At 53.7% G+C, this 25,054-nt stretch overlaps 11 protein-coding genes across 11 annotated transcripts; 7 read left to right on the forward strand and 4 right to left on the reverse strand.

Annotated features, from left to right (window-relative positions):
- Nucleotides 1–51: 51 nt before the first annotated feature.
- Nucleotides 52–2,367, forward strand: AB675_3855 (uncharacterized protein; the record flags this gene model as incomplete). The annotated part of the gene is made up of 7 exons (XM_018143943.1): nucleotides 52–171; nucleotides 225–522; nucleotides 569–1,233; nucleotides 1,385–1,619; nucleotides 1,684–1,977; nucleotides 2,024–2,172; nucleotides 2,221–2,367. The coding sequence occupies 7 exons, from the start codon at nucleotides 52–54 to the stop codon at nucleotides 2,365–2,367; spliced, it is 1,908 nt and encodes a 635-aa protein (XP_017994912.1).
- A 642-nt stretch (nucleotides 2,368–3,009) lies between these two features.
- Nucleotides 3,010–4,909, forward strand: AB675_3856 (uncharacterized protein; the record flags this gene model as incomplete). The annotated part of the gene is made up of 5 exons (XM_018143944.1): nucleotides 3,010–3,071; nucleotides 3,138–3,217; nucleotides 3,299–3,331; nucleotides 4,040–4,161; nucleotides 4,241–4,909. 5 exons carry the CDS (start codon nucleotides 3,010–3,012, stop codon nucleotides 4,907–4,909), a joined length of 966 nt encoding a protein of 321 aa, XP_017994897.1.
- A 247-nt stretch (nucleotides 4,910–5,156) lies between these two features.
- AB675_3857 (uncharacterized protein) lies at nucleotides 5,157–5,546 on the forward strand (the record flags this gene model as incomplete). Its single annotated transcript, XM_018143945.1, has 1 exon — nucleotides 5,157–5,546. The coding sequence occupies one exon, from the start codon at nucleotides 5,157–5,159 to the stop codon at nucleotides 5,544–5,546; it is 390 nt and encodes a 129-aa protein (XP_017994900.1).
- A 754-nt stretch (nucleotides 5,547–6,300) lies between these two features.
- On the reverse strand, nucleotides 6,301–7,485 carry AB675_3858 (uncharacterized protein; the record flags this gene model as incomplete). Its single annotated transcript, XM_018143946.1, has 1 exon — nucleotides 6,301–7,485. The coding sequence occupies one exon, from the start codon at nucleotides 7,483–7,485 to the stop codon at nucleotides 6,301–6,303; it is 1,185 nt and encodes a 394-aa protein (XP_017994889.1).
- A 579-nt stretch (nucleotides 7,486–8,064) lies between these two features.
- On the reverse strand, nucleotides 8,065–8,931 carry AB675_3859 (uncharacterized protein; the record flags this gene model as incomplete). Its single annotated transcript, XM_018143947.1, has 1 exon — nucleotides 8,065–8,931. One exon carries the CDS (start codon nucleotides 8,929–8,931, stop codon nucleotides 8,065–8,067), a length of 867 nt encoding a protein of 288 aa, XP_017994883.1.
- An 812-nt stretch (nucleotides 8,932–9,743) lies between these two features.
- AB675_3860 (Acyl-coenzyme A thioesterase 8) lies at nucleotides 9,744–10,997 on the forward strand (the record flags this gene model as incomplete). Its single annotated transcript, XM_018143949.1, has 1 exon — nucleotides 9,744–10,997. One exon carries the CDS (start codon nucleotides 9,744–9,746, stop codon nucleotides 10,995–10,997), a length of 1,254 nt encoding a protein of 417 aa, XP_017994908.1.
- A 592-nt stretch (nucleotides 10,998–11,589) lies between these two features.
- On the forward strand, nucleotides 11,590–13,177 carry AB675_3861 (uncharacterized protein; the record flags this gene model as incomplete). The annotated part of the gene is made up of 5 exons (XM_018143950.1): nucleotides 11,590–11,986; nucleotides 12,041–12,248; nucleotides 12,330–12,662; nucleotides 12,710–12,884; nucleotides 12,956–13,177. The coding sequence occupies 5 exons, from the start codon at nucleotides 11,590–11,592 to the stop codon at nucleotides 13,175–13,177; spliced, it is 1,335 nt and encodes a 444-aa protein (XP_017994880.1).
- Nucleotides 13,178–13,576: 399 nt separating this feature from the next.
- On the reverse strand, nucleotides 13,577–14,887 carry AB675_3862 (uncharacterized protein; the record flags this gene model as incomplete). The annotated part of the gene is made up of 1 exon (XM_018143951.1): nucleotides 13,577–14,887. One exon carries the CDS (start codon nucleotides 14,885–14,887, stop codon nucleotides 13,577–13,579), a length of 1,311 nt encoding a protein of 436 aa, XP_017994917.1.
- Nucleotides 14,888–15,922: 1,035 nt separating this feature from the next.
- Nucleotides 15,923–17,961, forward strand: AB675_3863 (Translocation protein sec63; the record flags this gene model as incomplete). Its single annotated transcript, XM_018143952.1, has 2 exons — nucleotides 15,923–16,530; nucleotides 16,587–17,961. The coding sequence occupies 2 exons, from the start codon at nucleotides 15,923–15,925 to the stop codon at nucleotides 17,959–17,961; spliced, it is 1,983 nt and encodes a 660-aa protein (XP_017994864.1).
- A 3,988-nt stretch (nucleotides 17,962–21,949) lies between these two features.
- Nucleotides 21,950–23,100, forward strand: AB675_3864 (1-aminocyclopropane-1-carboxylate oxidase; the record flags this gene model as incomplete). The annotated part of the gene is made up of 2 exons (XM_018143953.1): nucleotides 21,950–22,309; nucleotides 22,408–23,100. The coding sequence occupies 2 exons, from the start codon at nucleotides 21,950–21,952 to the stop codon at nucleotides 23,098–23,100; spliced, it is 1,053 nt and encodes a 350-aa protein (XP_017994903.1).
- Nucleotides 23,101–23,329: 229 nt separating this feature from the next.
- Nucleotides 23,330–24,589, reverse strand: AB675_3865 (uncharacterized protein; the record flags this gene model as incomplete). The annotated part of the gene is made up of 1 exon (XM_018143954.1): nucleotides 23,330–24,589. One exon carries the CDS (start codon nucleotides 24,587–24,589, stop codon nucleotides 23,330–23,332), a length of 1,260 nt encoding a protein of 419 aa, XP_017994904.1.
- Between the last annotated feature and the right edge of the window lie 465 nt (nucleotides 24,590–25,054).

Genomic DNA, 25,054 nt, shown 5'->3' on the forward strand with positions numbered 1-25,054 from the left:
GCGTCCGTCTCGTGTACACTTCTTGACAATTGTTGATTCATTGTCGCAACCATGGCCACACAACCAGGTGCTTTCGCGGTCGACGATCCAAAGATCCTGGCGGCTTTTCTCGAACACCTTCCACAGCGACAGAAGAATTATGAGAGAGGCTGTATCCCTTCGGACAACAAGGTGAGCTTCCCTACCAACAGCATTAGCTTGGACCTCAAGTAATACTTGCATAGGATGAAGAAGACGGCGACGTGAGGAAGCAGGCCTCTGCCAGCGCCGGCGTTGAACCTGCCGACGATACTCAAGACCCGCCTGTTGGCACACCCCAACATGATAGCCACGTTAATTCTGCAGCCGCGACTCCCCCAGAAGGACATCGTGCACCTCCACCTACTCCAGATAGTGTGGCTGTTGCTATCGAGAGAGAATCCAAACACCTTGAAGTGATTCCGGAAGATGTCAAACTGTCTTTCGATTCAGCCGAGACCACTGAGCAACAGACTATTGAGGAAGCTCACGAAGAGGACTCTGGTGAGCTGAAGAACTATATCTGTCGAAATCAAGCTAATTGCTGTAGCTCCGAGCAACTCTGCGAAGGAGGTATCCAACGAAGATCGTCCACTCGAAGCTATCCTCAGTCCAACCACGGCTACAATTAGTGCGTTCGATGCGTTCACCGAGAAGGGCGGCAATGTTGGTCTAAAGGCCTCCAAGTTCGCTGGCATTGGACGAGTTCGCAGTTCTGTGGCACCGCGGTCTGTTCTTTCGACCAAAGACTCTAATATTCCAGCCCCTCGCTCCCCTGTCACGCCCTCCCGGCAGTTCGCGATGCCAGACAAAGTAGGTGAAGCCTACCAGGACTCAGTCGTTGAGCAGTTTCGCAAGCAACAGGAAGAGAAGTTGGAGAGTCGTTCTATGATTTTCAAGAAGTCAACCACCGCGAAGACTGATAGCGAGCCACGGAAGGTTACCTTCAACGTCGATGCTGCCAAACAGGCACTGGTTCAGAAGGTCGACATCGATACGATGAACTCCTCCTCACCCGATGAAAAGCAGGCCGACGACCCAGGTAGCGCCGATCCCAGTGACGATCATTCCAAACCTGAGCAGAACACCGCCAATTCTGTCAATACAACCAAAGAGAATATGCCGCCATTTGCTCCTGCCGTTAAGAAGGAAGACGCTCGTCCGAAGTTCGACGTCTCTTCCACGCCGCCGGAGTCGCCTGCTGCTTTCGAACCTGTACGTACATCTGCCGATAGCTGACCTGTCCGATCCAATGAGTCACCGGAGTGAATCAACAAGAAAGCTTGATGACATTGTCGACTGCTCCTTTCCAATACCTTGCTGGTGCATATGCTGGCTTGGCAACGCGTTCTAACGTATTCGCTAGCTTCCTCTCGGTCTCTTCAAAAAGCACGGGCTCAACTTTGACCGTGCGGCCGCGATAAAGACCACCGAATCCTCCACTGTCATCGCAAAGAATGACACCGAGAACAGTAGTGACAATGGCTTCCAGCCTGCCGAGAAACTTGCAGAGTCTGTCATCACGCCTGAGGATGGCCAAGATCGGGACAATGCGTCTTTCTTCACTAGTTGGGGTGCTCCGGCCGCGCGATCTGGTCCGAGTAAGTGCCTCCAAAGCCCTGAACGTGACTTACGCCAGATTGCAAAGACTGATACAGTGCACAGAAGCTGAGAAGCGTCGAGTGATCATCTCCGGACTGCCAGGTCTCATCGACGACTGTGCTCTCGCCGGCCTCATTCATGAAGGTCCATTGGAGACTTATCGTGTCAACAAGCCGTCTGAAGGCAGTGCAGCCCTTGTCAGCGCGATCGTTACATTTACTACGGGAGACTCAGCACAGGCGTTTTACAACAAATACCCTAATGGCCTCATTGTAAGAATGAGCGGCAAGAAATACGTTGCCACTGTCCAGATGGGCGAGAACGTCGATGTGATTTCTGATAAGTTTCCTCAGCCTGGTCGTCTGCTGGATCGAGTCTCCTCTTCTGACACTGTGACCACTAGGTGTTATGAAGCGCTATCTCGAGGTTGGTGCGACTCGGGTCGTACGTGCGACGGGCGCCGATGAGGACTGGACTCCGCGTGCACTGCGAAAGATGGCTGAGGGTAGAGGCCGCAAGCTTGAGGCTATTGCTGACCTCTACCAGAATGATGTAAGTCGGCCGATCTCCTTCCACTTTCCCAAGGCTGACCGATGGCAGGCGCGAACTATCGACTTCCGGTTCACCAATATCGCTGATGCCGTCGCGTTCCGCGGTCTTCTTACTCGCGACCACGAGTGGGAGGATTGCACTATCACGTTCGCCGAAGACCCTTGTGCCAAGCCTGCTGCCTCTACCGGAGCTTAAGGTCGATTCGCGACATCATGTCTAGAACCAGATGGTCCGAGAAGCGTGGTTCAGGAAGACTCTGGATGTCATGCCATGCACATGAGTGTAAAGGTCAAACTCTCTGTCACATGCTGCAATCGGTCTAGAGAGATGACTAGATGACCAGATGCCAGCAACGAGTCAATTCTGGTGTCTGCGAACAAAATGCATGCTCATGATACCCAAAGTCACGCGTTTCGGAGTGCTTTTCGTGGCTGCAATCGTGCATTCGTGCAGTTTCGTGCTGTATGACACCCTGTCGCTGATCTCGTGATAGAGCCCATGTCGTCAAGGAAGAGAGAAGCAGTACGCAGCTCGGTCAAGTATCCGACGGCTCAGGAAGTTACACAGTAAGCTCGCCAGAAATAAGCAATGCCGTTGTCGGAAAGCTACCTGCATTGTGAGCAGTATTCATAGGGGGGATATGCCTGAAGCGCTCTGATTGGTGGTTGGCTTCGCATTCGAGTCGAGGGAAGACGACGCGCACCCCACGCCCGAGAAAAGTTCAAGCTCTGATAAAAAGAAAGTCGTGCCCACTACCACGAGCTCCAGCATCTCCTTTGATCCTCCTCGCTGTCGAGTATCCCATATCTGAGACACTTCTTTCCATACTTCGCAAAGATGGGAATGCCATCAGCGCCGGCGTCCAACGCCATCATATACACCACATATGCACTTTTTCTGTATGACGCAATCTTCATCCGAGGCACACGACGACTTCAATGTTGCACGAGCTAACGCTCTAGCAGGTGCTTTGGCCTAGCTGTCGCGTGGAAGCTTCGCAAACAGTCCAAGGGTGAATGGCTGAGTGCCAATGGGACGCAGAAGGGTCAGATTGAATCATGCGCGCTGGCTGCGACTGCCATTCTCGCTTCTGAGTTTCCAGGAAGGTACTGACACGTTGCTCCAGGAATACCACTTGCCCTCAACTTTATTGCGTCGGGTGAGTGCGCACCACGCATTGCAGTGTGACTTCTTCATCGGACGTCATGCTGCAATGGCGTTGATATCCATTCCCATCTCAGCATAGGATGGGCGGCACTGTTCCATATCGACAAAAGATCGAGTCCCGGCAATCTTTCAAGCACTATACAGTAGCCTACCTCCGAAAGGAAGTCTGGCTATCCAGGTTCGTACGCTCGCATTACAAAACTTCATCGTTGGCTGTTTCTTGGCCTTTCTTCTCCTTTCCTCTTCTCGTTCTGTGTCTCCAGCTCTTCTCGTCTGCCGAGCTTGTCAGATCACTCAAATCTGCTAAATCTAGCATTCTGTCACATCAGAGACAAGTGTGGCTTTCAGATGAGTTCAAAGCTCCCTCCCGACTGGTTGAGCAGAGCAGGAAGAGGAAGGAGAAAAGAGGCCAGGACCAGCCAATGGCAGCACGACGGGTGCTTAGCGTCGAGCTCTCCGTGTCTCTCGTTCCTGTATCCCCAATGCAGATTGCCTGGCCTGTCCAGAGGTCACAACAACGGCCTGCTCAAGGGACTGGCACGATAGACACCGAGAGCACGTCGCGAAGCTGAGATAATACCGTTATGACTCGATCAAGTTAATGCTTGCGTGAGGAACGAGTGCTGCCTATGTCCTGGACCCCCTTCTATTGGCGGCGCGAATTGTGTTATGCTAACAGTCTTGTCTTACCTTCTTACAGCTCTCGGCTCAGGTATCCTCTTTACATATCCGCAAATTGCGACCATTGCAGGCGTGCAAGGCGTCGTCGTCTACGCTCTTGCCTCAGCGCTGCCGTTGCTCATCTTTGCTTATCTTGGACCTGTAAGTCTACTTCCCAGGTCACCGCAATCCATCCCTCGTGCTCTCTCGGCTAGCATGCTAATCGGCGTCGCGACATCAGATCATTCGCCGCAAGTGTCCCGAAGGCTTCGTCCTAACCGAATGGACCCGCCAGCGCTACGGCACACTGACAGCCCTCTACCTCTCCTTCCTCACCCTCGTCACCATCTTCCTCTACATGGTCGCCGAGCTCTCCGCCCTGCAACAAGTCGTCAACGCCCTCACAGGCCTCAATGGCCTCCCCGCCGTGATCGTCGAGTGCTTCGTCACGACCGTTTATACCTCCCTCGGCGGCTTTAAAGTCTCCTTCATCACCGACAACATCCAGGGCGCCATGGTCCTCGGTCTAATCATCATTGGCGTCATCACCGTGGGCACACAAGTCCACATCGAGCACGACCTTGTTGAGCAGTCAGGCTACCTCGACGCCAGCTTGCTTGGATGGCAGCTGATCTACATCCTCCCCGTCGCCATTCTCACAAACGACTTCTTCATCAGCGGCTTCTGGATGCGCACCTTCGCCGCGCGCACTGACAAAGACCTGTGGATCGGCGTGGGTATCGCCACCATTGCAGTAGCCATCATCCTCACTCTCCTCGGTGTCGCGGGCCTCCTGGCGGGCTGGTCCGGCTCGCTCGGTAACCCCATAGATGAAGAGAACGGGGCAATTGCCCTCTTCCTCCTTCTAGCGAGATGCCTGCTTGGGTGGTGGGGATCATTCTCGTCATGACAGTCAGCCTCAGCACCGCTGCCTTCGATAGTTTTCAATCCGCGATGGTGAGCACGGGGTCGAACGATATCTTCCGGAACAAGTTGAACTTCTGGTGGATTCGCCTAGCGGTCGTACTTGTCATCTTCCCGGTCGTGGTTGTCGCACTGAAGAGTCCGAGTGTCTTGCAGATTTATTTGATTAGTGACCTCATCTCGGCGAGCAGTATCCCGGTTTTGGTCATTGGGCTGAGTGAGAGGTGCTATGCATGGCGCGGGTTCGAGGTAGTCGTGGGTGGCTAGGTGGGATCCTAACGATCTTCTTGTTCGGACTGGTCTTCTATGATGGGGACGCAGACAAGGCCGCCAACCTGATGATCCTGACTGAGGGGCTGTACGTGGAGGACTGGTCTGCTTTCGGGGCCTTCGTGGCAGCGCCAGTTGGTGGACTGCTGTGGGCGCTGGCGGCGTTCGCGGCCAGGATTGGGTTCTGGTGGGTCAGAGCGAAGGTCAAGGGGGAGCCGTTCACCGCGCTTGATCGCCCACACTCGTCGGCCGTCGGACTGGGTGGACGGGATGGCGGACTGGGTGAAAATGATGTGTACAGAGATGGAGATGGGGTCGAGAGGAGTGAGACTGTGGCTGGGAAGTTCTTTTGAACGGCCAGGGCTCACACGATCAAATACGACGGGTCATGAGACTGAAACGACGTTCTCCAGATGGGGCAGAGCTTGGATGTGTCGGAAGCTGGACTTGTGAAGACGGAGCTGTGAGCCTGGAGGTCGTGGTGAGGGTCCCAAGGGCTCAAGTCTACGCGCCTACGGGACGGCGCGGTTCACTGTATATGTCGAATCGGTTAATGAAGAGCTGTACGGGGACCTCTAGGTCGGATCACATGAGCCATCATACATAAATGGCAATCATTCACTCGCTTGCAGTCAGAACTACCCTGCGCTTGTAAAACCCCATGAATATGGTGAGGTCGATGCACCATCTAGCCCTCAATCTGAGATAATTCAAGCTACTCGGAACTGACTACTGTCCACCACCCAATTCAAGTGATCCTCCAGGCAGCAGCCCGTTATGAATTGTGCAACGAACAGTGAATGCTTCCCGAGCGAGTTGGAGAGTTGCCTCGCATCTTCAATCTGTTAACGAGGTATAAGAAGTCGTCTTTCCCTCGAAGCTGTCCCCTTCTTTTGTTCTGCCACCTCCGATTGTGCTCGATCTCTTGAACTGCCATGTCAAGGTGGTAGCTGTTGCTGCTTGACGAGGCGAGCCTCTCTGCCCCGATGCTACCTGTGGTTAAGCACGCCCGACTCTTCCATCGCATCATTCCTTACCGTGGCTTGCAATCTACAGGACGAACTCGTTCCCTTGGCCTCCCTCCGACTGAATGATTGTACATCTCATCTACTTTCCCATCCCACCAAACCAATGCACCCCAGTAACCCTCTCCGCATGCACAACCGCTATCACACTCACGACCACCGCCTCTACGCTGATCCCGTACTTCACCCTCGACCCCTCAAACACCAATAGATCTCCCAATGTATCCCCTCCGCGCCACTGATTCCACAGCGCGACCACCTCGTTGGTCTCTGGGTGGATGAGCTTCAGGCTGCCGTGTTTGGTGCTTTCTGAGGAGTTGAGTTGGAGGTTGGTAAGATTGTGCTGCTTGAGGGTGTCCCGAACAGTGCGGGTGCTGCCTTTCCAGGCGAGGTCCGGCGGGCGTTTGGGGTCGTTGGAGTGGTCGTATATGGGTGGGTGACGGCGCCAGAGATCGTAGGTGCGGCCAGGGAAGATGACGCCTTTGCGGCGGATCTCCCATTTCTCGGGAAAGCGATCTGGATTCTTGGGATCGGTGGGCTGGCTGTGGTGGACGGGCACCTCGAGCTCGCCGCGCATGCGGATAATGCCCTCTAGCCCAAGTGGGATCCAGCGGCCAGCTTGAATGGTGGGAATCGTGTTCGGAATATAGAGCTCAAACATGGGAGGCTGCCCCAGCATGGCTTCGATGAAGGACATACTGCTGGTGACGAAGGCGCAGGGGAGGACTTGGTTTGTGGTGATGTTGATGGGGTTGATTGCGACTTGTTGGTTCTGGTAGAGGATCAGGCCAAGAGCGTGTTTCTTCTCGAGGCGGAAGGCGAGGATGCTGGATTGTTGACCTCTGCTGGAGGTGGAAGTGGTGTTTTCCATGGTGCTGTAGTCTGGTGGGATGATGGCTTGGGCTTCTGAGGAGGATGGGGCGGCGACCTCGAGACCCATTGATATCGGTGGTGCCTGGGGAACGAAGATCTTGGTGGTGTCTGTGTCTGGGTCAATAGGAGAAATGACTTGCTTCGCGGAGTCAGTCGTCCGCGAAAAGGTCTCCTTGTCGGCTCCATGAATTGTGTCGGCACTGTAAAGGACAGGCGAGGCCAGGGGCTCTTTCTCATCGTGAGGCTGGACTTGCTTTTCCGTCGATGCCGATGCTTCTGCGTAATTTGGTGGTGCTGTGGTCACTGATGCTCCTGTTTGTGATGAGCCTTGCATGATGTCCGATTCCGGGGCGCGATCTGTCGATGCGACAGAGGCTGATCGTGCCTTCTTCATGTCGGCGGTCGCTGTTGTGCAGCACAAATGACGCGCACTTGCTGGGTACTTAGCTTGCTCCTGGCGCTTTCAAGAGCAGTCCCGGACTCTTTGCAGCACGTGTGGGTGACATTTTCGTACATACGATACAGATACGTGGTCCAGTGGAAGGCATATGTAGGCCGGGCCTGGGGTTTTTTTGATCAAGTTCGAGGTTCCCAAGACTAGTCCTGTCGCGTATCGGCACGTGCAGTTCCATCCTGGGTTCTTGCTGCTCGGGTTCGCTTCGGCGTAGGTAAATGGTGTGTGGGGGCCAAGAAGCTGTCGTACGTTGTGCTCCATGAATAGCACGTATTTGCAATCGCCGCTCGTACTTGTGATCCTGTGATCATACCAGAGGCACTTAGAGACTGGGAAGTCCGAAGCCAGTATAGCATATATAGGATTAACATTTGATTCGTACATCCAATTCAAGAGCTTACTACTTCAAAATATTGCTATATAGGACTGGCTTGTTGGCTCGCTGGCTGTCTGCGAACGTATGTTGGGAGGCTTGGGAAACAGTGTGTGCTCGTGGAGACTCGTTCGAGCCTTCCTATGTCAGTCACAATCACGTTCCCATTGCTCAACCCTTTCTACCCATTTCATTGGAGCCGAGACCATTACCTGGTCTTCAGGGATCACCTCGTCTTCGTGCACAACCTCAACTTCCATACTCTCTTCTTCTTCTTCCTTCTGTCCCTCGACTTCTCCCATGATCTCGTCACGCTCCTCCGCGTTGACTTCTTCCATCTCTTCATCTTCCGTGTTCTCCCCGTCCACATCCATCTCTTCAATTCTTCTGTTTCCCTCATCTGCTTGCACATCTTTCTCTACCTCCATGTCGTCCTTGGCGATGCGATCTATGTCACTATGAGTATCAGGATCACCCAAGCCAATGGTCTCGGTGTGCTTGAGGTAAATATTTGCGGTGTAGCGATTCCGCGTGCGACGGTCAAGATTTCTAAGGCGAGGGTTACTCCGCATCGTTGTCTCGTCGAGGACAAACCACAAGTGTTCGGCGGCGCGTGGCGGTGTGACAGGTGAGTCGGATGAAGACGGGGCTGTCGCAGCTGTCGTCATGGATTGATCGGAGTCGAGGCTCATACGACCTCTTTTGACGGGCGATGCCCAACAGCGACCATCGGAGGATGTAGCAAGAGGATGTCTGTTGGCTGATGCGGGGGCTGTACTGCTCGTGATGCGGGTGTTGATCTTGAGAGATGGACTCCTCGACCACATAGGTTGCACGGGGCTCGGAGCACGCGGCATCTCCTCGTCCGCGGCTTCTTGTCGGATGGAGAGCCGTCCAAACTCGATTCTGCTGATGTCCGACATAGATTGGTCAATGGGGTCGTCCTCGGCCTTTTGTTTGCCCTTCGACCGAGAGGTCGAAGTCTCTATTGTGCTGAGCTCGATGTCTTCCATCTAGAAATGGGCTAGATCAACACTGCGACGAACAGATCAGGAGAAAGCGATGAGGGACGCCTGCACGAAGAACATGTAGTTAAGATATAAGGTAAATTCAGCCGAATACCTTTTCGTGGGCCAAGATCGTGCAGGGCTGCACAGTTGTTGGTGGTGCTTTCGACATTATGCCTCAGCTGTGCTGAAGCTGTGGGACGTACCATAGAAACCTGAAGTAACGGCTCAAAACAGCCTATACGCATGTGTGGTTAGCATTTCAAAGCGCTTGTTCACTTCGTGGTGGGGGCTTCAAGAGTCATCGCAGCGTCCCTGGGGCCGCGAGAGCATGTCAATCGTCATCTCTTGCCCGCGGACGCTCTCAGCTGAGATGAGGTAAAGTTGACGGTAGGCACGGGGTTTCCAAAGACCAGAAGGCAAGAACGTCTCGCATGTGCAGAATCCTGCAGGGGCTTGGCAGCGGAATTTGCTTATCTAGGACTATCAGACTATCAGAGTGCCTCGGCACAACGTGGTCAGCGAATCAACGTCATGCTGTCGCAGGAACGACTCGCGAGCTTTCGGGAACTCTTTCTCGACGCATAGATAATCCCAGCGACTCCTTCCTGACCTTCTGACCTTGAACGTCGTATACGTCGACATCGCAGGCGCAGCTCACTGAGCATCTATCCCAGAGACGGTCGACAAGACCGTTTCCCCGTCTCCCCTGAACGACATCGCCAGAGCATGTGCTAGGAAGACGGAGCAGAAACAAGAGCCTGCTCCTCGACCCAATACTACACCACAACTGTCTTTCCGCCTCCTCTTCAGCAGCCATGTCTAAACACGCCACCTTAATCAAACCTCCCAAATCCCTCGGCCACCACTCCCCCATCGAGTCCGTCCTCTCGCTCCTCCCCCTCTCTGACATCGGTCCCGACATCTACACTAACGCCCGCCCACTCTGGCACCCTCCCGGTGCACGGGGCATCTACGGCGGCGCCGCCATCGCCCAATGCCTCTCCGCCGCCCAATCCACCGTTCCCACCAACTACACCGTGCACAGCATGCACTGCTACTTCGTCCTCGCCGGCAACTCCGAGATCCCCATCCTCTACCACGTCGAGCGCGTCCGCGATGGCAAATCCTTCATTACGCGCACTGTGCAAGCCCGGCAGCGCGGAAAGCCGATTTTCACGACGACGATAAGCTTCCAGCGCACCGATGCGGCTGGCGGCGTGACGGTTGACCACCATCTGAAGCCTCCACCTAACGTCCCCGTGCCGGATGAGGGCGACCAAGCGGCGTTTCAGACACAATGGCTCTCTCGCGTGACTGGGTCCGGCGAGACTAACCCCGCGCTAGGCCGGCCCTTCGAAAGCGTCAAAGTCGGCATCACGCCTCGTGGGTCTGCACCTCCAGAGACGCGGCGCATCGTGCAGTGGATTCGATGTCGAGGCCGCATCAGCGACTGTCCGCAAAACGTCCGCGCCGAGGAAGAAGCGACGCAGCAGAGGCTGTTCAAGCAAGAAGAGGGGAACCACCAGGCCCATTTGAGTGCGCTGGCGTACATGTCTGATAGCTGGTTCATTGGGACGGTAGCGCGTGTGCAGCGGTTGCAAAGATTTAGTGACAAGGAGCGTCGGCAGGCAATGCTGGCGTCGTTCAAGGGAAGCAAAGAGGAGTTGGAAGAGATGAAGCAGGTGATGGAGGAAAATGCTAAGGAAGAGGAGGAAGAGAGGCGGACGGACTATCCAGGCTCTTCGTCGTCGCAGAGTCAAACTGACGACGGACCACAGGTCGGCGCCGCGAGCCCACCAGTAGGCGCGCAAGGCCACAGAATAGGCATGATGGTCAGTCTAGACCACACTATCTATTTTCACAACCCGAGGGCGTTCAGGGCGGACGAGTGGCTGCTCACGGAGATGGACAGTCCATGGGCAGGCGATGCGCGAGGCTTGGTGCAGCAGAGGATCTGGACCAAAGATGGGGTTCTGGTGGCAACGTGCTACCAGGAGGGTGTGGTAAGGCTGGACCAGGGTGATGGGAGGGCGACAAGGAGTTCTGGAGTGAAGGAGAACAAGTTGTGAGTATCGCGTACGGACGACTTGTGGGCTAGGTACGGTGCATTCATGGCCTCGTGGCACCGAGAGAACGTTTCCGGCTGCATTGCGACGATATTACGCAAGTAAGCGATTCACACCTTGTTCTTCTGACTTACACACAACACATCAGCGAAGTCGATTCCGCGGGTCTGTGAAATCTCGATCCGTCCTTGCAGCTCTGAATAGACCGTGGTACAGACGTGGGGCTGTGTGACTCGATTGCTGGTCCTGTGGTTGCCTTCTTTAGATGACAAAACGTCGGTTCTGCAACTATCACCACAAGCCACGAGGCAGCTCGAGAAGAAGCTCACTCGTACCTTTTACTATTGCATACCTAGGTACTGAAGCCTGGAGCTACTTACACCCCTCCTTGCCAGGGAGGACGCCGTACCATTGAAATTCAGATGGCTACTATTCGACAAGCAACCCTTCGTTAACGGTCAAGCAAATCTAATGTGACGTTCAATTCATCTCTACTCAGAGGCTCGGTTCACCAGCACTGTGACAATCGAATGATTTCCAACAGCCTCAAAGGCACGTCACACCTAACTTCAAGCACTCGCAGACGGACTTCACAATGGCTGCAATACTTCACTACCCACTTCACGTGCTGCTGGCCACGACTGTGAATGCTCTGAACCAAAAAGAGATAAATATCTCTGACTGTCACCAATTTCTGCCACCGCACAACCTACATTTCAACCAAGTCCTCTCGCCATTTGCAGTCCTCTGGTGCACGACCACGACGGCAATCATGCAGGCCTCACTCAAGATGCTCATCCTCCTCCTCTCCACGCTGATCGCGGTCCTCGGTCAAGCCATCCCAAAGCCAGTAGAAAAGTACGACATCTGCGAATGGAGAGATGCGCGTCCTGCATTCGGTATCTGGTACACCTATCCCACATGCACTTCGCCCTGGTATCCTGATGCGAACGGCAACTGTCCCCCCAATTCTCTTGATACCAGCCATTACGGTGGTCACTGCGACGCCTTCTGCCTACTCAGAACCAAGTTCTAATATGGCCTAGAGCAGCCTATGGACGCCGTCCCTGTGTGTCGTGGTCCCGAGAAATGTACGATCAAGGAGAACATCCACGTTGGATACAAATTCGACTCAAAGCCGCTCGACAAGCTCAAAATCCCCGTCCTAGATAAAGGTCTATTCGGCGGCTTCACCGCGAGGGGTGGCACGAGTCAGGGTTGGTCTCTTACGAAAGAACTCAAGAAGGGCGAATGGTTCGTGTCCCCTCCTATTTCCTCGCTGAGGCGGCTCCATGGGAAAGGCGGTCTTGACTTGCAGCGCTAACAGTGTCAAAGTGGCTACTGGACGTTCGTTCCCTATATCCACTATACCTGCGGGCTCTACACCGAATACATCAACACTCACGCCTTCTGCAACCAGAACAGCTGTTGCGAGCAGGTCGGAACCACCAATCCAGACGACTGTGCCGAACAACTCGTTCAATTGTCTGGAGAGGGACTCTGGTGGCCACGGTCCATTCGTGGCGATATGATTCTCGTCAGAATCGACTGCGAATCACAAGAGCTCCTACCAGATGACAAACAAGACCCGATCTATAACTGGCCAGGTGTCAAACAGCCTCGACACTATCCACAAATGCAGGAGTTGATGCAGATGTGGAAGGATACGTAAGTATTGGAAGCTCAGATCACCGGAAATACTGACACAAGCATAGCGCCAACGACCCAGCCTTCTACACTGCCGCCGCTGATTCCGACATCAAATGCTATGAAGCCCGCCCCGACGCTGTTCCCGACTATCTCGTTCCGCCCGACTGCATCGACGCACTGGGCTCCCTGCGCGACATGGCTACATCCAAGATCACTGGTACAGACGAACTCATGCTTGCTGTAAGTATAAACACCTCGGTTCTTCTATGCTCTCCAGTCGAAGCAATCAAATACTGATGTTTCTTCAACAGGCTGCTGGAAATTGCACCATCCACGCCAAGATCAACTGGGACGCCCCAAGCGACTGTGACTTCTCCTACATGGACGCCGCTGTCGCCACGGATAAGCTCTTCGATACGTGCAACAACAAGCTCTTGATCCCGGGCTCGTACCCTCTGGTTTCCTCCAAGGATCCGAAGAGATGTCGTGGACGCGTTGCTATGTGTGGACCTAGCAAGAACGCTTGCATGTGACGGGTGCTTCAGGAGCAGCTTAGTCGGCGCGCAGATGACAGTGACGTCAAAGTCCAGACTAGATCAGTTGGCACTCGCATGACGGTGAGGTGAAGCTCACGATTAGCTCAGCGGGCGCTTGCACGATGTTGAAGCGAAGCTCCAGAGTGGCTCAGCGGACGATTGCAAGGCGCAGATGCAGAGCACGTTTAGAGGTCTCCCCAGAGAGTAGATGGGTCCGCCTATCCAACTCGCAGCATTTGAGATAGAAGAACAACATGAACATCTCGACCTCTCCAAAGTGCTTGCTCAACTTTTCCATTAATCTATGCCAAAGGACTCCCCAGCCTTTCATCAAAGTCTATGAACACGAACGTCCAACAACGCCTGAGTACCAGCCAGTACACAGCCCTCGAAGTATCAAGCTCCCAGCCCGCCTTCCTGCAAAGTACTCCGCTCAATCTCCATCCTCCTCCGCTCTCTTTCTTGATGCCTCTCCATCTTGATATCCGCGACCGTCTTTGCTCGGGTGGGCATAGTTGACGGCATGTCCACCGGTTCTGGCTGTGCCTTCTTACCGCCTCCTGAACTCAACAGATTGCCAAGGCTCCACCTCTTCCCCTTGTCGGCCTCTTTGGGCGGTGGCGGAAAGTTCAGCTCCGTTGCACTTGGAACACTTAGGCCTGGTCCGCCGGAGCCAGTGTACTCCCTAGTCCCACGCCCACGGTTCGAGAGGCGACTTCGGTTGTTCTCCCTGTCTTCGTCGGTGTAGAGCATCGCATCGTCTTCGTCGTCACTGCTGGTGGCCCCAGGCCAGTCGATGCGGTATGTGCTGCTTGCGCCTGAGGGCTCAGGGCTGGGGTTTGCCGCTCCCCTGCCACCAGCACCTGATGGGTCTGGCTGTTCTTCTTGCTCTTTCGCGATCAGCAACCGCAAGAGCTGGCGTCGTTGCGCCTCGTCCTCGGGAATGTTCATCTCGGCATTGTGCATCTCTGTCGAGGTCATGTGCCGGAGGGGCGGTGGCATTGGCATCGTCGAGAGGCTATGAGGAAGTGGAGGGGTGGGCGAGATGGCAGAACGCGGGCCGAGGCCATGGTATGCGGAGTTGGTGATGGCTGGCGGTTGGGAGTGTGAGAGGAAGGGCACCGAGGATGCGGAGATGGCGGAGGCTGGCGGTTCGGCGTAGATGCTGGGTGGACGGCCACTCTCATCGGCGTGGATGGTGTGGTTGTAGTTGAGCTCGAGCTGGCTTTTCCGGGAGGACTCGACGGCTTTCTGGATCTTCAGTCGCGTGTTGATGTACAGGGCAGCTCCGGCGAGGAGCAGGCTGAAGACGCAGGCTGTAACCAAAGGAATGTATATGTAGGCACCAGTTACGGGGATCGTCTCGTGCAGGACATAGTTGAGGACGAACTCGAAGAGTCCTCCGATGCTTGACAGCAGGACTGGAAGCACAACGCTGTCGAGCTTGAATCTTAGCGACTTTGAGAATATGAATGCTATCGTGGCGCCGGCGTAGCCCGAGGCGAGGGCGATGCCGCCGAGTGCACCGAGCACATCTGCACGCCACTTGAGGTCTTCTCTTGGCGCGGTGAGGGCGACGGTAAAGAAGGAGTACCCTGCGAGAACGATCCAGGAGGCCGCGATGGCAGTGGCTCGGAAGAACCAGGTCGATTGTGGTGCTTCGGGTTCGTACACTGATCTGCGCAGCCAGGTAGACGAATCACGCATGCTTCATGGCCGGGTCGTTGGGTCGAGGTGAGTGTAGCGAGCGTGAATGGTAGGTCACCAAGTAACAATGTACTCGGAGGCTCTGGGAGAGTTTGAGCTCGGACGTAGTACAGGACTCGAGCGCGGAATGTTGTTGGTATGCGGTCAGAGTCAATCGGCCGGGCCGTGGCCTTGCTGACGACGAGGCAACTCGATCGTGGCGATTTTGGTCACTATTTGATATCAGTGGTCTCAGATCTGCATGCTGACTGCGGAGGTCGTTTAGTGACAATTCCGGGGTGGCTGTAGGGCTGCCAGTGTGTACTTTGGGGCCAACAATAAGGCAAACTGAGGCGGAGTTCGCAAGCTGAGCGAGATATGCACTTCAGTACTGTACTTGTTTCACAGGAGACGTGGCAATGCATCAGTCAGTCAGTCAGTCAATCAATCGGCACGTCTGCGAGACCCGAGCCGCAGGCAGGGAAATTGGACGCCTCGCGAGACGATCGACGTTGAGCTTGATCTCGCTAGGTAACAATATGTCCACGGCAGCGCTTGGCTTGCCCATGCGACATATATTGTAGTCAAGTTGTCACGAAGCATTGTGAGGTAGTTGGTCGCCAACGGCCAACTTCAAGCAAGATGAGCAGGGAACTTGAAGATAGCACCTGCCGTTGATGAAAATGGGATCTAATAACAACAGGGAGGACTTTGGACTCGAAGACGGAATGCAACTGCGCGTGACATGGAGACCGGTTGACAGCGCAGGAGATCTTATTTCAGACCGGATGAGTGACAATTGCGTCGCGCTTCGGCCACCGTAGCAGCGACTTCTTGACACATGGCCACAACTTTTCGGGGACGCCAGGAGGCCTTCACGCTATTCAACTGTCTGTCGCTCCTTCACACATTGTCGTTGATTTCTGTCTGCGTAATATCTGGGCTGCGGGCTACAGCCGCTTTCATTTCATACTCACAGCGCCTTCCCTGGCGTTATTTGTCGACTCCTTTTACTGCACGCAGCAGACGACATAATACCCTGTACTGATAGTCACCATGTCGTCCGACTACAACTACGACTCCGAGGGCCAATTCTTCCCGTTCTTCCTGCTCACGATCGCCTCCCTTGTCACAGTGCCTCTCACATATAACGTGCTGAAGGCATCGGACGAACTAGAGCAGACTGGCGAGCGGATACAATCTGACTTCAAACCAAAAGATGCAGAGATTATCGCAGCACAGGCGAAGCGGCAGAAGAGGAAGGAGCGCAAACACAAGCGCATTATCGCCGTCATCTTTGGCTGGATCACTATGGCATACCTAGGGTATCTCGTCAAGCAATCAGAGGCAGAGCGAATCAAGCTATGGGACCCATATGACATCCTTGGTGTCTCCAGGAGTGCGACCGAGAAGGAAATCAATAAATTCTACAAGAAGGCCTCCCTGACCTTTCATCCCGACAAGGCGAAACTTGATCCAGAAAAGAACATAACAGCCGAGTTCGTGAACGACCGATGGGTCGAGATGACAAAGGCTTACAAGGCGCTGACTGACGAAGAAATCCGCAACAACTACCTACTATACGGCAACCCTGATGGCAAGCAAGGCACAAGCATCGGCATCGCACTGCCAGGTGGATGGTCGAAGAGGGGAATCGCTGGATTGTTGTTGCATTCTACGGTCTTTTGCTGGGCGTCGTCCTGCCATATGCCCTGGGAAGTTGGTGGTATGGCACTCAAGCTCGCACGAAGGAGGGCATCCTCCACGCCAGTGCTGGAAACCTGTTCCGCGAATACAAGGAAGATATTGACGAAGAAGGCGTCGTCAGCGCGCTTAGCGTTGGAGAAGAGTACAAAGAAGCCGTCAAGGCCGATAAGTCTGCGGCTAAGGTCGAGAGCAAAGTTATGGCCAGCGGCATTCTGTCAGAAGACGCCAAACAGAGCATCAAAGGCATTGAAGACCCTTCACAGCGGAAGACCGCTTGTCTCCTGTGGGCCTATCTTGGACGCATCGACCTAGGAGATCCTGACCTCGAAAAAGAGAAATACTCGACTGCGCCGACTGCTTTCTTGCTCAACAACTCCCTCTCATCAATGACTCTACCATTCCAGCATCTCAAGCCTCTCCTGGCTACATATCATACAGCTCAGCACCTGATGCAAGCAACCACGCCCAACAGCTCCCCCATCCTCCAGTTACCACATTTTACTCAAGATATCGCTAAGAGAATATCTGGCTCCAAGTCCAAATCGCCTCTCACTATCCAGAAGCTCATGTCGTTACCAGCGGAAGTCCGCAGAAACCTGTGCAGCGGCTTAAATGACGCCCAGTACAAAGAAGCCATGAGAATCGCTACTCAAATGCCACACATGAAGCTCGAGAAGGCTTTCTTCAAAGTCATTGGCGATCGCGTGGTCACACCAGGCTCACTGGTGCTTCTCGTCGTCAAAGCACGCGTCATACCTCCTGGTATACCCGAGAGTAGCATCCCTGCAGTCAATCCTTCTGACCTCGAAGACGCTGATCCTAAGGAGGGCGATATCGATGCAATCAAAGGACGTAAGAAGGAGAAGGAGACTCAGCCGTCGCTTGCCCATGCACCATATTTCGCTGGCGACCATGCGCCACGCTGGCACGTCTTTCTCGCGGATCAGCGTGCTGGCCGCATCGCTGTTCCACCATTCACCTTCTCCACTTTCGACAAGGCTCCCTTTAATGCTGACGGCACGCCCACGTTCAACGTCATCACCTTCCGATGCCAATTTCAAGCACCACCGAACGTGGGTCAGTACCCATTCACAATGCACCTGATCTGCGACAGCTATGTGGGCTTCGACATCAGGTCTGATGTGACCCTGGATGTGCGAGATGTCAGTGAAGCCGACAAGGTCGAGAGCGAAGACGAAATTAGCGAGCCTGAAGAGGACAGCATCGCCGGAGCGATTCACTTGATGAAGACTGGCGAACTGCCTGAGCAGAAGAAGCCGAAGAAGCAGAAAGTCCAGGAGATCGACAGCGATGACGACGAGAGTGATACTGATGGAGATGTATCAAGTGACAGTGAGACGGATACCGACACGGAAGATGAGTCTTGATTGATGTTATGATACGGAGGATGCATTACGCGGTCAGGGCGGGCTTTAGACGAGACTGGCAGAAATCGAGATAGAATGACATCTCGCCCGTCCGGTCATCCTGTCCAGTCATTATGCTCTCATTCCACACTTGCGCTTTCTTGCAATACTTACCGCCGAGTTCAGCTGGAGTCTGCCGTGGAGGCATCCACCTCGACCGCGACCCATTTGACGGATTTCCTCCTCTTGTTTGCTTGTCCTGACTTCTTTGCGCTCGGCCTGCTTGAGCTCCGTGACTCACATTCGGCTTCAAGACCTGAAACACCAAAGACAAGACGCCAGATCGTACGAACGGCGATACGCACCGGAAGTGTGACAACACATATTATCCACACAAAACACCGCAAGATTTGCACAATAATCCAGACAGCAAGGCAAAAGACCAGGATGCCAAGGATTACCAACAACAGCGTGATGGCCCACGACAGGAGCAAGAAGAGGACGACGGCAATGAACGACATGGCTTGGATGAGGCTTCGGTTTGATGCTGATGGACTTGAGGCAATTGATCGGTTTGTGATGGTCCGCTTGGGTAGGTAGATCTGTTGGAGGAGACGTGCTTCGAGAGTTCGGATGGGTATATTTAAGAAGACGTAATATTCCAGACTTTCTGTCCACAGAGCTAAAAATGGCTCTGGCATCACAAGGGAGATCGAACCTATGCACGGACCGACACTCGCCAGCAAACTCCCGTCGCTCAGCCTCATCGTACCATCCCGTGGAACAAAGCACCAGGATCATGTCACAAAAACGCTTGACGTCTTTGTTGGATCACAAATGCAACAACACGAAAGATGAGAGTGATACTGATGCAGATGTATCGAGTGACAGTGAGGCTAACATCGACGCCGCGGATAAGTCTCGCTCAACATTACTAGCATTAAATAAGATGATTTGCGTACGACGGGAAGTGCTCCAGACCTCGGACCTGGTAGGCCTTGGGGGGTTCTCCTTTTGTCGCTATTGCCTACCACCTATGACCGTACCCGTCTTCCCATCCCTGTCTATTCTGGGCCCATACTTTTTCATTGTGGACATACATGGCATGACCCGCAAGCCAGAAAAGCAGACCAAGTAGACCAATGGTTATACAAACACGTAGCGTGAGTAGGCGTCGTAGCACCAGCAAAACACAGCGCGAAACTCGCCGAACAAGCCAGCAAGCAATACGCAGCACCTCGATGGCAAGAAGTACTGTTAACAGAATGATCGCAATCCATAAGAGGGCGTCTCCACTGAAATAGATGCCATTTTGTGAGTAGGAAACCAGCTTCTTGGGAGGGATGTAAGCCAGGGAGAAGATGTAAGTTGCTCCTAAAAAGGGGATGCGGACGACAGAGGGATTCGTGAGGGCGGACATGGCCTCTTTGAAAGACATGGTTTGCTGGTTGAATATAGTTAGCTGGAACATGGTCTGAAGATTTCGTTGTCGACTGGTGATGTAGTCAAATGCAAAGACGAGGAGCCGTTGAAACTGGTGTGGTGCTTCTGATAGTCAAGATGCTGGAGACACGCACTGGGGTTTGGAATGAGAGCACTTAAGACAATAATAAGCCATCCCGGGCGTCGCTGCCAGAACACTCGGACATGACTTCAATTGGAGGGTGTCGAAAACCGTGCACAGACCAGACCTCAACAATGGACTCTTGAATCCGATATTTTTGCGCTTGTGACATCGACAAAGCTAAGGAGTGTATTTGTGGCACAATCCGAGTGCCTTTGTCACTCCATGGATGGGACAAACGATGATGAGATGCGTAAGCAGTGCATCGTACAGAGTAGAGGATCTGTTGACCCGGCGCCAACAGCTGCGTTGCTCCTGATGTCAGCAAAGGACGAACTCGCGATCGTAGCACATGGATGTCGCTTTCTTGTCAAACTAGTCCGTTGCGGGCCACATGCTGCTCTGATCTTGAGATGAACTGTGGTCTTCGAAAAGAGCCCTAGCTGTGCTGTTGCCCGGTGATGTGACATTTACGGAGCAATTGTGGCCCCCAAAGCTCAATTCCATAGACCTTTGATGAATGCCCAAACAAAGTGTAGCGAGTCTTTCCAGAACGTGTTGCAGTCGTTCCATCCAATCTTGGTTCGCATGCAACAAGACGGGATCGCCACCAAAGGAAACAATATTATGTTTATGATGTAAAAGGACATTATTGTGAGCATGACACCAGTGCCCAACAAGGTGAGGAAAGTGAATATGACCAGTTGCACACCATCGACAAGGGAACGTGTGCCAGAGGGACTTTTCTTCGAGTGTTTTACCGAATGTGATGTTGCTTGGGCACTGCTCGCAGACGGCGAGATTGGCGACTGAGGAGGCTGAAGCTGAGCTTCAACATCGGTCGCTGACCCTGATGCTAGAGATCCTGACTCAGTCCGGGCACCACCCTGCTGCTGCAGCAGCACACTAACACGTGGTTAGAAGCAGATCTCTCTGACAAGTGGAAGCAGCTCACCTCGTGTTCCACGCATTCAAGCCGTGTAACTTACTATCTATATCGCTTCGGATTTCCGAAGCACCGCCGGCAGCAGCCCCGGCGATCTTGTCTGTGAGTTTTGGCGACTTCGTGCCCAGGCTACTGTATGTTTTGAGGCGAGCATCCACGTTCTCCAGCAGGTCTCGCAGCGGAATGATGCGAGCTTTCAAAGATTTCTGCTGTTCTTCGGTCAAAGTTCCCTATCGGCAGACACTCTGTATTGTGTTCAGGATATCAGGTACGCTGAGAGCTTGGTCTGAAAGTCGCCTGAATTCGCCCCGAGACGCACTGCACCGAGTGTGAATCTGATAGCTGAGGGTGCAGGCGCTGGAAATGGCGCCCGCAAATTCCATTCTTCGATTTAGTAGCTTGAGCCGTAGACAGGAGTGTGGTCGACAGCAACATCTGTTCGAGAGATTCCTGTCAGTGCACCAGAATTGCTAATTGCATGCCTCTTGTTCCAAATTCGGGATACCTGGCTTATCACTCCCCTGCCATTATTGTTGCGGCTGGGGTTGGGCATATTCGCAGAGAAAAGGAAAATCGGGCTTTGTTCAGTCATATGGGACTCCGGTGTTGCAAATGCGATACGAGTGGGATGCGCTACCCCTCCCTGTCTGTATGGCAGTGGCGCTCCAGATATTCTCAAACCAATCTGAAATGGTGGCAGTCTCGATACAGTATAAATTAAAGACAGCACATACATCAGGCTGGGAAGCTGTCGTTCAAATTTACCTGACCGCGCCAGTGCAGGGTCCGAGGCACTGTCTGCCGCCAATGGATCCTTGTTCCGGGCAGACTGTTGCGCGGAGCCCTTCGATCACAGGCACCCAGCGTGAGGCTACACACCAATGCTGGATCATCACAACGCCATCGACCAGCTTGACTGGCCTACCGCATGGGCGAAGGTCTGAATGGTCGTCCATGGTGATGACGTCAATCCCGATCCAGGTTGAAGCCAGAGAAATATGCAACTACTGTCTCGTATTCGACGCGTCAGCGTTATTCGAGCAGAAACTGACCCTAGCCTTGTTGCTAATGATAGAAGACGCTTGCGCCAAAAGAACAGGGGGGGATTTTTTGATGAAGACCGGATGACAAGAGATGCTCGCTGGATGCCTTTTTCCATGGCGTCAGGCAACCTTCAAAACTTCTTCATTGCCGACCCCGTGGTGCAACTTGGTCATTCCTCATCACAAAAACTCGATTGTCTTGGAGCATACCATCAACCAAGCCGCTCCAGGTAACACTATCGACATGCTTACAGCCTTTTGGTGTCTGGTAGGCCACTTCTCCTTCCCGTTCTCCATGTCTCCAGTTTGCGGGGTAGGTCGATGTGCCGCGATTTCCGCTGGTCGAGTAGGCAAGTACGTATGACATCTGATTCTACCTCGTACGTCTCCGACCATCTTCAAATTCACACGACGACTCTTCGACCACCCTTCTGCAATCATAACAGTGCCTACAGCATGCCTTTCCAAACCTCCCACTCCCAACATCCTCCCTTCCCATCCAACATCCCTTCCGCACCACTGGTCTCGATCTCCCTCGCCAAACTGGAGTCACACGATGCAGCCGAATCCCAAGCATTCTTCAACGCCTGCAAATCTCTCGGCTTCTTCTACCTGGACATGAAAGGCTCCGCGCTCGGAGAGGATATAGTCTCGCTGTCTGAGGAAGTGCACGCATTGCAAAAGCAGTTTCATGCCCTGCCGAATGAGGTCAAGGAGGATTACTTGAGGGAGAAGATCGATGCATTCTTTGGCTATCGAATTTTGGGCGAGCGGGAGATGGAGGATGGGAGTGTTGGAAGGAATGAGAACTACAACGTATGTAAAGTCATATCTCCAACTCTGCCTTCCCTCTTGTCTTCCCCTGGACACAGCACAACACAGTAAGCAGCTCTTGACTTTTTCTGTCCCCACAGATGCGAAAGGACGATCTCCTCGACAACTGCGCACACCTACCCTGCCCACCCCTCATCACGAACCACCGCCCCGTCCTCGCCACCTACGCCCGCAAATGCCGCACCGCAATCGACATCCTGATCACTCATCTGGAGGCCAACCTCAACCTGCCACCCGGAACAATCGCAGACTTACATCGTCTCGACCACATGTCAGGCGACCACATCCGCTTTAACAAATCCTGCCCGGCCCCCTTCTCCCCCTCAGCCGCCAAAGCTGGCGAACACACCGACTTCGGCTCCTTCACCATCCTCTTCAATTGGCTTGGTGGCCTGCAGATCCGTCATCCGGAGACGAATGAGTGGCTGTACGTTCGCCCCGTGCCTGGGTCCGCGATCGTGAATTTGGGGGATGCGTTGGTCAAGTTCACTGCGGGGATCGTGCGGTCGAATGTGCATCGGGTTGTGCCGCCGCCGAGTCCGCAGGATGGGGTGGACAGGTTTAGTCTGGTGTTCTTTTCGAGGCCGGAGGATGCAGTTGTATTGAGGCGGTTGAGGGGTGGGTTGATTGACGAGCAGCCAGTCGATAGGCAGGAAGACGTGGAGATGACGGCTGAGGAGTGGACTTGGAAGCGGAGTGTGGGAGATCTGAAGGGGGTGTATACGCATAAGGGGGGTTTGGAGTTGAGGACAGTGGTGGAGGGGAAGGCCTAGATGTATTGTAGCATCTCTTTTGAGGAATGATGTTGGGTGCCTGGTGACGTCTGTCGAGATTAATGGGTTCTACGGTTGTGCTGGACTGAGAATAACCAAAATAAATTCTTTACTGCCAATCGATCTGGTTGCGAAGCAATCGCGCCTAAGCACGAAGCTCCTACTGGCTGATGCTCGGCGTTGGGTGGGAAGCATTGAACACAAATTGGAGTGGAGATGTGAACACTTCTCAAAGTGATACCTCACCTACCAGAGACAATTCCAAAATGTCTGGAAGAGGCTTTTCTGGACTGAGCGGCGGCTCTATAGGGGGAGTGAGTAGATGCTTCCGTTGTCGAGGACGCATTCCCCAATCTGCGGCGGCGTCCCAGTCCTGCAGCGCGCTCGATTCGTAATCGTAGAGTGTAACTTTTGACTCCTGACGGCTCATCAGCCATTGATATGCCGCAGATGCCATGCTTTGTGGAAGCCATGCGCCTGATTGGAGCTCCTCTTCGCATGTGATCTTGATCTTCCAGAAAGCAGAAGGACACACAGAATCGTCCATCGTGAGTGTTGCGTGTGTATGCACCACGATCGTTCGATCACCTTCCGTATCCCTGAAGCGCAGTACGCTCACACGTGGAATGCGATATTCTGTCATCATCCGCAGGACATCCTTCGTTGTGACGTCCCGTACTGCCGCTCGAGACTCGAGCATCTCCAGATTCTGTCGATGGGTAGAATTCCTCTCGACAAGAGATATGACAAGGTCGGAACCATCAACGCTGGCCCAGCCCAACGCTATCAACCAGCACTCGAAAGCCTCTGTTGCCCACTTTCTCTCTTTTCGATTGTACGGACGTACCACCAACCTCAACAGCGCACGGTCGTAATGTGACCCTTGGGACACCCCCGGCTCAATGAAGAATACCTGGTCCTGCACATCGAAAGTGCTGCTTGGGGAGGCGCGGCTGAGCATGACCCAAGTACAGTGCTCCATCTGTAAAGCGACTGCCCTGGTCCTCGCAACTTGGAGAGGGGCTCCCAGGCGCTTCCGACGCTTCAGGTCGCTAGTCTCTTCGATGAGTAAGTGCTTGTCGGCTTCGCTGATTTGGAAGTTCTGAGGTACTTCGAGCAAGGTCCATGGATCTTCGTGTAGAAACAGTCCTGCACCGCATTTCCGCAATCTGACGGCCTGCATCGATCCATTTCCTCGATTGGCCGTAATTGGGAGCAGATACCTCATACTGCTCTCATCGGTAGAATACTGGGTGACCACAAGATCGCGGGACTTGATTCCTAGGTTCGTCACTGTGTATTCAATGACTGAGCTCATCTCCGATCTCTTCAGCGACGAAGCATGACGGAACGCTGCAGGCGATGGTGCAAGCACTCCGCAGTATACTGTGTCTCCGAGTGGTTGCTTTTGCTCGTCGCTATCTCTTTGCAGCTGCCAGCTAAAGATGGATGGATCGGACGTTGAGGCGATCTTGTTATCCTTGTTCATCTCGAGCAACTGCTCCCTATGCGTTTTCCACGCAGCATGTAAAATTGCGCTGGCCACGGATCGGGAGTTGCTGCCCCGCGACCCGAGTCAAGGCAGATCCCGCGAACGCAAGCTCGATTTCCCATCCCTCGACGAAGAACCAACTTACCATACACTTCCAGCGCATGCGCATGAGGTATGCACGTCGAACACGACGACATTCTCGCCATGCGCGTCGCTGCGAGCTTTGCATCGCCTTTCTAGTGAGTGAAGGGTCAAATTGCACGCTGCTGTCTCAAGGTGTTCCGTTATCCGTCACGAGAAATGCAGGTTGTCTTACCGTTTCACTGCTTTCTTTCCTAAACTTCTCGACGCCGAAAGGGCACGCAAATACGTGATGGCATGTCTCAGGGTCCCGAAGGTCCTGCTCGAGCACTACAATTCTGCAGCATGCGGTCCCTTGATTGATTGTATACTAAGTAGGAA

Source organism: Cyphellophora attinorum (genome assembly GCF_001299255.1).
Source record: "Cyphellophora attinorum strain CBS 131958 chromosome Unknown Contig47, whole genome shotgun sequence".
In the NCBI taxonomy this organism is placed as follows: domain Eukaryota; kingdom Fungi; phylum Ascomycota; class Eurotiomycetes; order Chaetothyriales; family Cyphellophoraceae; genus Cyphellophora; species Cyphellophora attinorum.